This window comes from Sorex araneus, chromosome 2 (assembly GCF_027595985.1).
Source record: "Sorex araneus isolate mSorAra2 chromosome 2, mSorAra2.pri, whole genome shotgun sequence".
NCBI classification, from domain to species: Eukaryota; Metazoa; Chordata; class Mammalia; order Eulipotyphla; family Soricidae; genus Sorex; species Sorex araneus.
This window is the reverse complement of record NC_073303.1, coordinates 202,648,959-202,661,219: the sequence shown is the minus strand read 5'-3', so window position 1 is coordinate 202,661,219 and position 12,261 is coordinate 202,648,959. Positions and strand designations below refer to the sequence as shown.

The 12,261-nt window shown below is 47.6% G+C and overlaps 1 protein-coding gene across 3 annotated transcripts in view; it reads left to right on the top strand.

The window, feature by feature from the left end:
* DSCAM (DS cell adhesion molecule) overlaps window positions 1–12,261 on the top strand; it is a 602,651-nt gene that overhangs the window by 356,905 nt on the left and 233,485 nt on the right. For all 3 annotated transcript variants that reach the window (XM_055127368.1, XM_055127369.1, XM_055127370.1), the window contains exons 5-6: window positions 1,204–1,482; window positions 6,477–6,752. In XM_055127368.1, the coding sequence (XP_054983343.1) occupies window positions 1,204–1,482; window positions 6,477–6,752 (555 nt within the window). The remainder of the gene's footprint in view (window positions 1–1,203; window positions 1,483–6,476; window positions 6,753–12,261) is intronic.

Here is a 12,261-nt window from a genome sequence, read left to right as displayed (position 1 = left end):
CTACTTTGGGGCATCAGGGTTTGCAATACAGATACTGAGAGTCCATCCCGTTTGCTCCTTTATCCACTTTCAGCACACATCTCCCATCCTGAGTGACCCCTCCAACCTAGAAGCTTCCCCTTCTGGCCAGACCTGACCCTGACCCTCTTAGTTAGCCTCTTCCCAGGAGGCTGCAGAGTCCCCTACTCTCCCAGTAGTCCTGAACACACCTGAGCTTCTGTTTCCAGCCAGCCTTGTATGTCTGCTTCACTGCAGATCATACAAGCTGGCTTAGCTTTGCATTTTGGGTTGACTGTGCATTGCCTCCCCCCTCCCCACATGTATCTGACCGGAGTACGACTCTACAAAACATCTTTCCTCACTGAAGTTCAACCACCTGGTTCCAGAGTCGAATTCCCTGGGCAAAAGTTTCACATGGGGGGCTAGAGATAGCACAGCGGATAGGGTGTTTGCCTTGCATGCGGCTGACCCAGGTTCGATTCCCAGCATCCCATATGGTCCCCTGAGCACCTCCAGGAGTAATTCCTGACTGCAGAGTCCTGAGCATCACCGGGTGTGACCCAAAAAGAAAAAAAAGATTCACGTGATATTGTGAAATGAATAAAAGAAATACTTTCAAATTCAGTAGCTATCTCGAAAGCTCTTATTGTGACCTAAAAGTTACTAATATTAGACAAAAAAAAACTGCTTAAGGTTGTGATTTTGCATTTTGTTTGAGGGCCATACCCAGTGGTTCATGGAGCAACCCTGGCCTGGTGCTCAAAGAGCACTCCTGTCGTGCTCAGACAGCACTCCTGGTCGGGCTCTGAGAGCACTTCTGGTCGTGCTCAGGATTCCGGGTGCCATATGGTGGTAGAGGCAGAACCCAGGGCTACCACATACAGGCGTCCACTCCAGCCCCTGAGCCATCACCCCCGTGACTGTTTTTGCTTTGGGAGGAATGTCTGGCTTCTTGCTTGAGTGCTGTATCTGGCCCTTGTTGCTTAGCAGGGAATGAGAGAGAGAAGCCGTTCTGGTCCATCTATCACAAGCTCTGAGTGGGAGCGGCTTCTGTAAATAGGTCTTTTTCCCATTAGTATACAACGTATTCGATTGGTAACAAGAGTTGATACGATGGAGAGTGATTAAATTCTCCGGGAGGCCTGGTGGCTCTCCGTGGCCCCTTCCTCGCCTCAAGGACGTGGGTTTTTCTCCCTCTTGCAGACCCAGCGAACTCAGCCCCATCCCTCCTGGACGGGTTTGACCATCGCAAAGCCATGGCAGGGCAGCACGTGGAGCTGCCCTGCAAAGCGCTTGCGCACCCAGAGCCAGATTACCGCTGGCTGAAGGACAACATGCCCCTGGAACTTTCCGGAAGGTTCCAGAAGACGGTGACGGGGCTGCTCATCGAGAACACACGTCCCTCGGACTCAGGCAGCTACGTGTGTGAGGTGTCTAACAGATACGGAACCGCGAAGGTGATCGGCCGCCTGTACGTGAAACGTAAGTGACCCTGGAGTCTGCAGGGCGGTCCTGCCTGTCCCGCTGGGGGCTCTGGCTTGGGGTGTTTCTGGCCTCCTCTACCATCTTCAGTCAGTTCTTAGGGCAGACCTGTTGGGAGGCAGACGAACCCCATTTTGCAGATGAGGAAAGTAAGGGGAACACATTGATTCAGGTGATAAGATCGGGGTTTGGAGTTGGAATTCAGCTTTGTTTACCCCCAAGCCTGGAAGTTTTCACAAGACCCCCGGGGACATTTCCTGCCTCGCCTCCCACAGCAGCTAACTGCTGCCCGCCCCTCTGAGTGTGTTAGGAAGAAGAGCACCAGTGTGTGGGGTCAGCCCAAGCTCTGGCTGACCCTGCAATGTTTTTCCTCTTGGCCTCTTTCCAGAGGTCATTTGAAATTCCTCCAGGGGGCTGTTATCAGCAGAAATACAGCTCTAAATTATTCGACCCACTGGACCTGGACTCCGTGTTACAGGATTGAGGACATTTGCTCTTGAGGGATGTGAGCAGTGCCCCTTCTCTGTTCTCTCCCTGTCTTCTGCTCGACTCCTGGTCAAGAAAAGTGGGACAGACCTCAGGGAGGACATTCGTGCTAGCCAGACACTGTCTGTTTCACGCAGGAAGAAGCCAGACCAGAGTGCATTACCCAGTAGATGTACATGGGATATGTTTTTATATGAGACATCTGAAGCACTTGATATCTTTGATTTGATTAACTGAGCTGTACAAACGTATCCTTCTCTAACCATAATTTTTTTTCTAGTCCCATGCTTGTTTATGAAACTGCATCTTTGATGTTACTTGGGGTGTAGCACTATAGCACTGTAGCACTGTCATCCCGTTCGTTGTTCATCAATTTGCTCGAACGGGCATCAGTAATGTCTCCATTGTCAGACTTGTTGTTACTGTTTTTTGGCATATCGAATATGCCACGGGTAGCTTGCTAGGCTCTGCCTTGCAGGCAGGATACTCTCGGTAGCCTTCCTGGTTCTCCGAGAGGGAGAACTAGACAATAAGAGGTCATTCTTGGCCTTGCGCTGCCAGGAGCTTTGTTTTATAGTCTCTGGATCTTGGCTGTTGATGGGATTACACAGCACCGGGGGCAGTTCGTGAGTGTGACTGCCTAGCTACTTTAAAAAGGGGGATCTGGGTGGAGGAGGCCCAGTTCCGATCCAGGCAGGCTTGGAGATCTCAGCCCTGGGTCCCACATACCTGGGTTCCTCTGTTGGTTTCTTCATGCATGAGGCTCGTCCAAGCATGTGGAGAATGGCCTTGATCACGGCTATGGCTGGGTTCCGGAGGTTTTCAGCTGTCGGGGCTCTGCTTGTGGCGGGGAGTGAAACTCAACCCGCCCCCCTCCGAGGGGCCCTGGTGAAGAGAGCCTGGCGCGGGGGCAGTAGACTCTGCTTCGCTCTCTTCCGGGAGCTTTGTTTTATAGTCTCTTTTACAGACGGCAGCAGCTCAAGTTAGAGCTTGATAGTGGAAGAGACTTGGAGGGGAAGTTATCCATGTGGGGTAGCTGGTAAGAATTATTTCAAAGATTACGTCAGAAATTCTCCTCCTTGTGGATGTATCTTGCAGGGTCCCCCCCACTTCCAGTTGAATAAAGTTAATATTTTAGAATATTGTCATAAGCATCTCAACTAAACCTGTCCAGCCCATTCCCCGTAGTTTGGCTTTGAAATGCCCTGCTCCTGCTGACTCTAACTTACCTCGACTTCCTGTACAAAGGCATTCTTTTCCTGATTGCAGGGCCACATTGCTCTCTCCACATGAAAGATGCCTTTCAAATGCTTGAATGCGTGCAAACTTCCCTTTTTAAAGCCAATGCATTGCCCTGTCTCTGTCCTCTCCCCATCTTCTGCTGGACTCCCAGGGTGCTTCCTGTCTTCCTCTGAAAAGGCATTTAGTGCTATCCACATTTTAAAAGTATCTGTGGAAACATCTGACTTCTTTCTTCTTTTCATTCTTGTACTTTCCTGCGGCATTGAGACAAGATTGCAAATGACTCTGCAGTGTCCTGTCTCTCCTTTGATAGCCTCTAGGTTTTGTCTCTCCTTTACACAGAATGCATTCTCCTGGCTTCTCACTTCAAAATTCCCTCTGATTTGATTGCTTCCTTTTGCTTTTGATGTCCTATGTAATTTCTAAGGCTATCAATTCTACTTCTATGACTCATTTCACCCCAGTTTCCTTCTTCTTTTAGATAAAAATTATTGTGATCAAATACTTGTGATATAGAATTGACCATTTGGGCTATTTAGTTTGATCACTTTTATATATATTTTTTACTGCCTTGCCTTAGGGACGTGACATGGGGTTAAAGTCTATAGCCTCACGTACATTTCTGTGGGCTCTACCCCTTCCACCGCCAAAGCCCCACTATTGTTCCACTACCAAGAGGACCCCGACTCATTCCTTCCACCATCTATCATTTTCCCCTCAATAGCACAGTTTTCATTGAGTCTATGAATTATTTTTGTTGTTGCCAGTCACTGACTTTAGCAATTGATATGCCATATGTGGAAGAAACCACATCTTTCATTTCCTTATCTCACTGAACATTGTGAGCTCAAAGTCCATGGCCGCCAAAATTCCATTTCTTTATCCAGTCATCTGTCGATGGCCATCAAGGTGTATTTCATGTTTCGTGGTCATGGAAATACTGCAGTGAACAGAAGAGGAGAGCTATCCCTTAAAATAAGTTAAATTTGTCTTCTTCATTGAGTGGCAGGGAGTGGTGATCCCAAGGCATTTATTTTATTTATTTTTACTGGGAGGATGGACCTCACCCAGAGGTGCCCTGAAGCCACTTGTGGTAGTGCTTAGGAGACCCTGTTCAGTGTCAGGTATTGATCTGGGATCACCAAGTGTAAGGCCCTTAATGCCTGTACTATGTCCTAACCCTACTGGGCACATTTAAAGAGCAGAATCCGGAAGCTGTAGTGATAGCACAGCAGGTAGGGCATTTGCCTTGCATGCGGCTGACCCAGATTCGATTCCCAGCATCCCATATGGTCCCCTGAACACCACCAGGGGTAATTCCTGAGTGCAGAGCCAGGAGTAAACCCTGCGCAATGCTGGGTGTGACCCAAAATGCAAAAAAAAAATTCCTTCTCATGTCAGTGGGTCTACTGTCCGTTCTTGAGATCTGAGAGTGTCCTAGGGATCTCTGTCCATCCCCTGCTACCACATATAGCTCTCCAGTGAACCCAACATCAGTGTGGATTAAAGACATTTATTTGGCACCATGATATATAAAGCTCTTAATTACAGAGACTTGGGCATTCAATGCTCCAATTTCAAACCTACCACTATTATCAGCATCACCGGACCGATGTTCTCCCTCTCTTCTCTTTCTTCTTAGAAAACTCATTTTTTAAAAACAACCCCCCCTTATCCTTATTTGGGTTACACATTTACAAAAGTGTTGACTCTTCTTATGGTTTTGATATACATAGTTACCTCACCTCTATAACACTGAATTGACCAAGACCTTTGATAACTACCAAGCCAACTTCTCCTCTCTCTGGCACCACCTGACCTTTTCTATCTGCCCCTGACATTCTCATTTATTCAGCCCAGGGGCAAGAGTCTGTCATCATTTGGTACCTTCATTCCCTTGTCACAGATGAATGAGAACTTACGGATTTTGTCCTTCTCCCTCTGACCCGCTTCACTTAACATGATGTTTTTCAGTTTAGTATAGCTTACAGCTAAAGGCATCATGTCATTTGTTTCCTTATGTCTGCATAATATTCCGTCTTTAATCTATACTCCACCTTCTCTTCCAACTGACAGTCCAACGTCTATTATTGCTTCCATATCCTGGCTATTAAACAATGCACTGCAATGAACACAGTGTGTGAATATCTTTTCAAATTAATATTTTTGTATTCTGGGGGATAAAGGCCAAGAGGTGGAATTGCTGTGTTATGTAGGAGCTCTATTCTTACTTACTTAAGAAATCTCTATCTGACCTTCCCGAGAAACTGAGCCAGACAACATTCTCACCACCTTGGTTCATTCTTACATCTCTCTTATCCATTTAGAAGATTAAATTTCTTAGGCACAAAAGTCAGAAATAACTGGGGTAGAGAACTGGGTTTTGTCAGTTGCCTATTGAATAGGTTTGGTTAATCACTCTGAATCAACATTTCGTCTTCTGTAAAATGGAGATGAAAACATTATGGGCCAGACCAAGATGACTGAAACACATACAGAAACCCTAGTAACTTTCAGGCACATGCTTTCCCATACTCTTCTATTCAGCATTGCCTCATACGTGAGTCTTTCCTGAACCTGGGACTGTATTGGATGTTCTAGAAACAATTGCTGCCATAAATTGGGCTTGTTGAAAGGAAACATTGGACCTTCCATTCCTGTCCAGAGCAGATAACCTCATTTTAAGAGAAATACCTCTTTTCGTGGTCACAGATTATTACAATAGTAGCTTGTTTTCTTAGAGCTAGGTGCCACTGACGCAGGTTAAGCTACATAGTGTGTGTGTGTGTGTGTATGTGTGTGTGTGTGTGTGTGTGTGTGTGTGTTTCGCAGGACAAATCACCCAGTGCCATCTTGGGACAGGCCACTAGGCTTTCCCATCCATATGTCCCCAACCATATAGGAGACCAGTGTAGGATGTTGACTTTGCCTGTTGGATAATCCCCCCGTTTTGCCAGTGAGGAGGTGAGCAGACCGTTAGTGCCTTTGCTTCCTGGAGAAAGGAGAGCAGAAAACCAGCATCCCGGAGCGTGTGTGCTCGCTCCCAGGGGAGGAAGCGCGTCACAGAATGATCCTGGGCAGAGGCATCATGAGGCATGTGCCCCAGCAGCACCTCATCCCTGGGCCCTCCCACTGCCCCCTGGCCTGGTTGGCTGAGTGTCCCTGGAGCACAACGCGGCAGGGGGGAACCCGCAGCCGAAGACTGCTCCCAGGATGCGGCTATTTGCCGAGCGTCTTCACCCGCTTTGTCTCCTCCGCCTCTGCAGAGCCTCTGAAAGCAACGATCAGCCCCAGGAAGGTGAAGAGCAGCGTGGGCAGCCAGGTGTCCCTGTCCTGCAGCGTGACGGGCAGTGAGGACCAGGAGCTCTCCTGGTACCGAAACGGCGAAATCCTCAACCCCGGCAAGAACGTGAGGATCACGGGGCTCAACCACGAGAACCTCATCATGGACCACATGGTCAAAAGCGACGGGGGCGCCTACCAATGCTTCGTGCGCAAGGACAAGCTGTCTGCGCAGGACTACGTGCAGGTGGTCCTCGAAGGTCAGTGGGCTGCCCCTCCCCTCACTGAGCCCGAGCCCGCCGCACGCCCACAGGGAGCCGAGCAGGCAGCGGGGCTGAGGACGTTTTGCCCGAGTCCTTTCTCTCTGTCCTACTGCTGGCTCTATTCTGATTTTGAGTTGGTCAAAGCAGGCACGGGGAAAAACAAGTGTAGCTGAACTGAGCATTGCGTGTGCTAGAAGTTGCATCAGTCACATGGTTCCATATAAACTTGTGAGAGATGTACATGTGACCCACACGTGTGTTCAATGTCACTGAAGAGGCAGAGCTCATAAATTTGGCACCTGGAGCCCTACTTGCCTCTGTTTTCAGGGGTTCCCGATGCTGCCTCTTTCCTGTCTAAAGCAATATAGGATTCTGAGTAATGCCTTTAGCTTCTACCCACCAGAGGCTGATAGAATCCCCCCACATCCCAACATACCTTAAAGTTATGTCAGCCAAAAAAAAATGTCCCCAGGCATTGTCCAATATCCTTTTGATTCACTGTCACTGTTGTCCTGTTGCTCATCGATTTGTTCGAGAGGGCACCAGTAACGTCTCTCATTGAGAGACTTATTGTTACTGTTTTTGGCATATTCAATACACATGGGTAGCTTGCCAGGCTCTGCCTCGTGGGCTCCATACTCTCGGTAGCTTGCTGGGCTCTCCGGGAGGTGGGGGGGAATCGAACTCGGGTCGGCCGAGTGAAAGGCGAAAGCCCAACCGCTGTGTTATCGCACAATCCTTTCGATTGGGGAACAAAATTTGGAGGTAAATGAAGAGCACCTTCACAACTGAGTGCTTCGTAAAGTGTCCTCAGGGGAGGAGGACGTAGGACAGGGGCTAAAGCACTTGCCTTGCATGTTGCTGACTCCACTGGGAATCGTCACCCCCAGTACCACACGGTCCCCTGAGCATTCCCTGGAATCATCCCTGAGTCCAGACATAGGGGTAAGTCCTGCCCATATCTGGGAAAACTCCCTCCTTCCTCAAAAATATCTAGTATTCACATATTTCAGTGAGCGGAGTGTGTGAGGAGTTACCTTAGGGTTATAATGATAGAATTTAAATCTTGAATGGTTTCCTTAATACCAACGGTTTACTTTATCTTCAAGTTTATCAATAGCCTGGGAGAGAAGCTCTCAGGTGACAATCACATGAGACTCCTACTTATCACCAGATAATTGAAGAGCTTTTATCTATTTTTGCATGCCCTGTTGGGAATGTTTTAAAATTCATCTGCTATCAATTGACTTAAATAATTACATGACATTCATGTAGCCTAAAGGGTACGAAAATAAAATCCATCTATATAGGAAAATAAGTTTCCCTGTGTGTTGATGCTAAGAGATTTCTAAGACTTGACTTTTTTTAAACTATAGCTAGTATTTAAGAAGAGGCAGGCTTAGCAATGAGATTCTTATTTTGATTCAAGCATTTTCTTGCAGACTGAGTTTTTGAAAGCAGAGATGAAATTAGCTGAAGGCATGGTACTCATTAAACGCCTGACACTGTGTTCCACATAATAATTAAGTGCAGAAAGTAATCAATTTGTACAGAGCCAGTTTGTTAACGAAGCACTGTAGGCCTTACATAGTCACTATTTTTAGGCTCTTTGTAGAAAAGGGAGAGATTACCTGTCTAATCCCGGTTACCTTGGCAACCATCTTGTGTGACTAAGAAAACCCAAAGAGCATATTGATAATCCATAATGATGCCCAGAGAGTTCAGGTTATCAGAGAGTGACAGCCAGAAAGATTTCAAAGACACCCGGTCTCACTGGGAAAATAACGTCTGCTTTCATCTCTCCGAAAGCCTGTCACTTGAATAAGAAAAGGGGCTGAGAGCATCCGAACAGACTCCTGGCTTTATTTGTCTGTGTCAATTTCCATTCAGGACGAAGGGCTTCACTTTATTTTTCCCTCTTCTGAGAGATGACAGTGCTAATGTAGAAAAAGAGAGCAGAGATGCAATTACAGATACATATGCAGGGTCTGCTTGAAACGGTGGTCTGTGTCCTCCTGATGGCTCCTCATATTCCCACTGAAATCACTCTCAGAGTGACGGAGATGATAAAAACCCAGAATACTTTGACCTAAGAACGGCCACTATAATATAGCAGAATCTGAGATCATTTCCAATGGGGCCGAGCAGCTGGAAATGGATATCTAAGGTGACTCTTAGAAAGTAACTCTTCAAATATGTGCAAGGCAGAACATAAGAGACGGAAGAAGGTTCTAGATTGAAATGGTCTAAAGAGTGTTGGCAAAGTATGTAATTCTGCTTGCAATGGAGAAAAATAGCTATGAGGGGCAGCATTATTTAATTGGGATTGTGTAGATGGGCCACACGTTAGACCAGAGGTTGTTAAACTCATTTGACTACTGCCCCTTTTCAGAAGAATAAAAAAATTACTCAACTCTCCCCTTGGCGATTGATCTACCTCTTTAAGAGAACAAACGAGAAGCTCCCCCCCCCCACCCACTGCACCGAAGGCTGCTCTGAATTGCTGTAGCCCCTCCAGCCCCTCCCTCTCCCCCCAACCCCAAACTCTATTAAGGATAGTGTAGAAGCTGTCACAAATGAAAGAAGCCTGAGAGGGGCTTGAGAGCAGATACCCAATTTAGTAAAAGACTTTATTTAGGTCTTTGACTAAATAAAGAAAGAAATGGGAAGGAACGCAGGGATGCACCCATATTTGGGGAGAATCTCCTAGAGTAGGGTTCCAGAGGACAGCTGAGGCCTTCCCTCTTTGATAAGGGTGGCCGAGCATTTCTTTCTGCTCCAAGAACGTGGCCATTCAAATGGGGGAGAAGATGCTGAGATGATGTTCTCTAGGGTCCGCCCTGAGGTCTGGGTCAGCCGAGGTTACCAGGCTCCCCTCGGCCCCTTCCTCCCATCCTCTTGCTAATTCTTTCCCTTAGGGCCACATCCCTGAACTTGCCCTGACAGTTTCCCTTCTGTCCCTAGCTAGTTGCTCTAGAGTTACGGTTTGTGACTTGTCCAACTGCACTATGAAATATAGAATGGTGTAAAGAATGCACATATATGAGTACATAGATTTGAACCTCAGGAGTAGAAACTAACATGGTGAGGAAAATAGAGTAGTGAGGGTGGGGATTGGCTGAAAAAACTTCTAAATGTGTTGTAATTGTAAAGTGATAGAAAAGCTTTAAATCTCAATGTTTTTAGTGTTCGTGTGAGTATATATATGTAGTACAGTTCATTCTGTGTGCATACTTAAGATGATACGTTGCACTTTATGTCAACTTTCTCTACAGAAAAAGAAAGGAAGGAGGAAGGGAGGGAGGAAAGAAAGAAGGGAAAAAGGAAGGAAGGAAGGAAGGAAGGAAGGAAGGAAGGAAGGAAGGAAGGAAGGAAGGAAGGAAGGAAGGATTGAAGGGAGGCAGGGAGGGAGGGAGGGAGGGAGGGAGGAAGGGAGGAAGCAAGGAAGGAAGGAAGGAAGGAAGGAAGGAAGGAAGGAAGGAAGGAAGGAAGGAAGGAAGGAAGGAAGGAAGGAAGGGAGGGAGGGAGGGAGGGAGGAAGGAAGGGAGGAAGGAAGGGAGGGAGAGAGGGGGAGGGAGGGAGGGAGGGAGGAAGGGAGGGAGAGAGGGAGGAAGAGAGGAAGGAAGGAAGGGAGAGAGGGAGGAAGAGAGGAAGGAAGGAAGGAAGGAAGGAAGGAAGGAAGGAAGGAAGGAAGGAAGGAAGGAAGGAAGGAAGGAAGGAAGCAGGGAGGGAGGGAGGGATGGGATGGAGGAATGGATAGAGGGAGGGAGGAAGGAAGGAAAGAAGGAAGGGAGGAAGGGAGGGAGGAAGGAAAGAAGGAAGGAAGGAAAGAAGGAAGGAAGGGAGGAAGGAAGGAAAGAAGGAAGGAAGGGAGGAAGGAAGGAAGGAAGGAAGGAAGGAAGGAAGGAAGGAAGGAAGGAAGGAAGGAAGGAAGGAAGGGAGGGAGGAAGGAAGGAAGGAAGGAAGGAAGGAAGGAAGGAAGGAAGGGAGGGAGGGAGGGAGGGAGGGAGGGAGGGAGGAAGGAAGGAAGGAAGGAAGGAAGGAAGGAAGGGAGGGAGGGAGGGAGGGAGGGAGGGAGGGAGGGAGGGAGGGAGGGAGAAAAAGAATTGCTGTATAAAATAAAATCAGGGCAAAGAAATTTATAAATGCATCTGGGCTAAAAGAAGTCTGCCTTGTAAGGTTAAGTACACGGACCTCTGCATCTCTGCACACCGATAGCTGGTTATGTCGCAAACAAGCATGGTGCTGTCCGACTTCTCCACAGTCAAACTCAGGGCAAGTGTCCTGTTCCCAGGGGAAATGCAGGCTGTTCCTTTATTTTAATGCAGACCCTTAGCTCCTAGTTTATAGGAAAGGGGGAGTTTTAGCAGCCAAGGACAGTAAGGGAGGACTCAGGAATTTGCAGATGAAAATTTCCAAAGTGCTCTAGGGGACACTCCAGCAGTGTGCCCTGATTTGTTCAGGGGCTACTGGAGATACTAACAGTTAACCGTCTAGGAGGGACGTGCAAGCTTCTTGTAGCGCCCCCCCCGGCCATTTCTCTCATCAATTTCCATTCCTCAACAATAAATGCATATGTAACTTTTACAATAAAAATCAAACCCTAAAACTATGTTATTGTAGTCTCTGAGGAGACTATACTAAACTCCAGCACCACGAGAGCCCCTCGGACACAGCTGGGCAGAGCTCTGAACGACCTCCGAGCACTTCCAGGTGTGCTCTAGTGGCTGCCCCCTCCACAGGCCTGGACAGCATTGAGCTCTGGGCCCTCGCAGTGACCGTGCAGATCTGCTGGGTAAACAGAGCTGAGAGGGCGTCAGGTCCTCTGGGCAGCACTTGTGACCCCTCCTTGGCCCTCTCCCCTCACTACCTCCCCCTGCAAGATGCACGACCAAATCCAGGTGTCCTGTTGCACGTGGTCATTAGTCATAGTGACCCACTGCCGTCTAGACAGAAAGGTGTCCCCTGTGAAATTATATATGCTCGGGACTGGAGACCCCTTCGTGACTTTTTCAAAGTTTTGCTTTTGACTTTCATATTTTTTACCTCTCTCTCTCTCTCTCTCTGTGTCTCTCTCTCTGTCTCTCTCTCTCTCATAATGGTAAGGCTTAAACACATTTGTAATTACTATGAGAGTCACTACCATTGCCGTTATAATAATTACATGGGGGTTGATGGGAATAGTCTATATATGTGAGCAGAAAAAGAACGGAATGGGGTGTGGACATGTGATGTGTTTGTCCCTATGGGAGGTTGTTGAATATTCTTGTGAAAATCTCCTTGCTTGCCCAACACAGCCTTGGGATGCGTGTTCCCTCCTGGGTGGTTGTTTGTGGCACCCATTTTCACTCCCCAGTGTCCCAGCTTGGATGAGAAACGATGCGGCCACTTTGGATAATGGCTATCTCAGTAGAAGCTGGGACGCCCCAACCGCCGTCAGCTTCTCACCCTCACAGTGCTCATGAAACCAATACATGTCTATTTTTCTTTTGCCTTTAATTCTAGA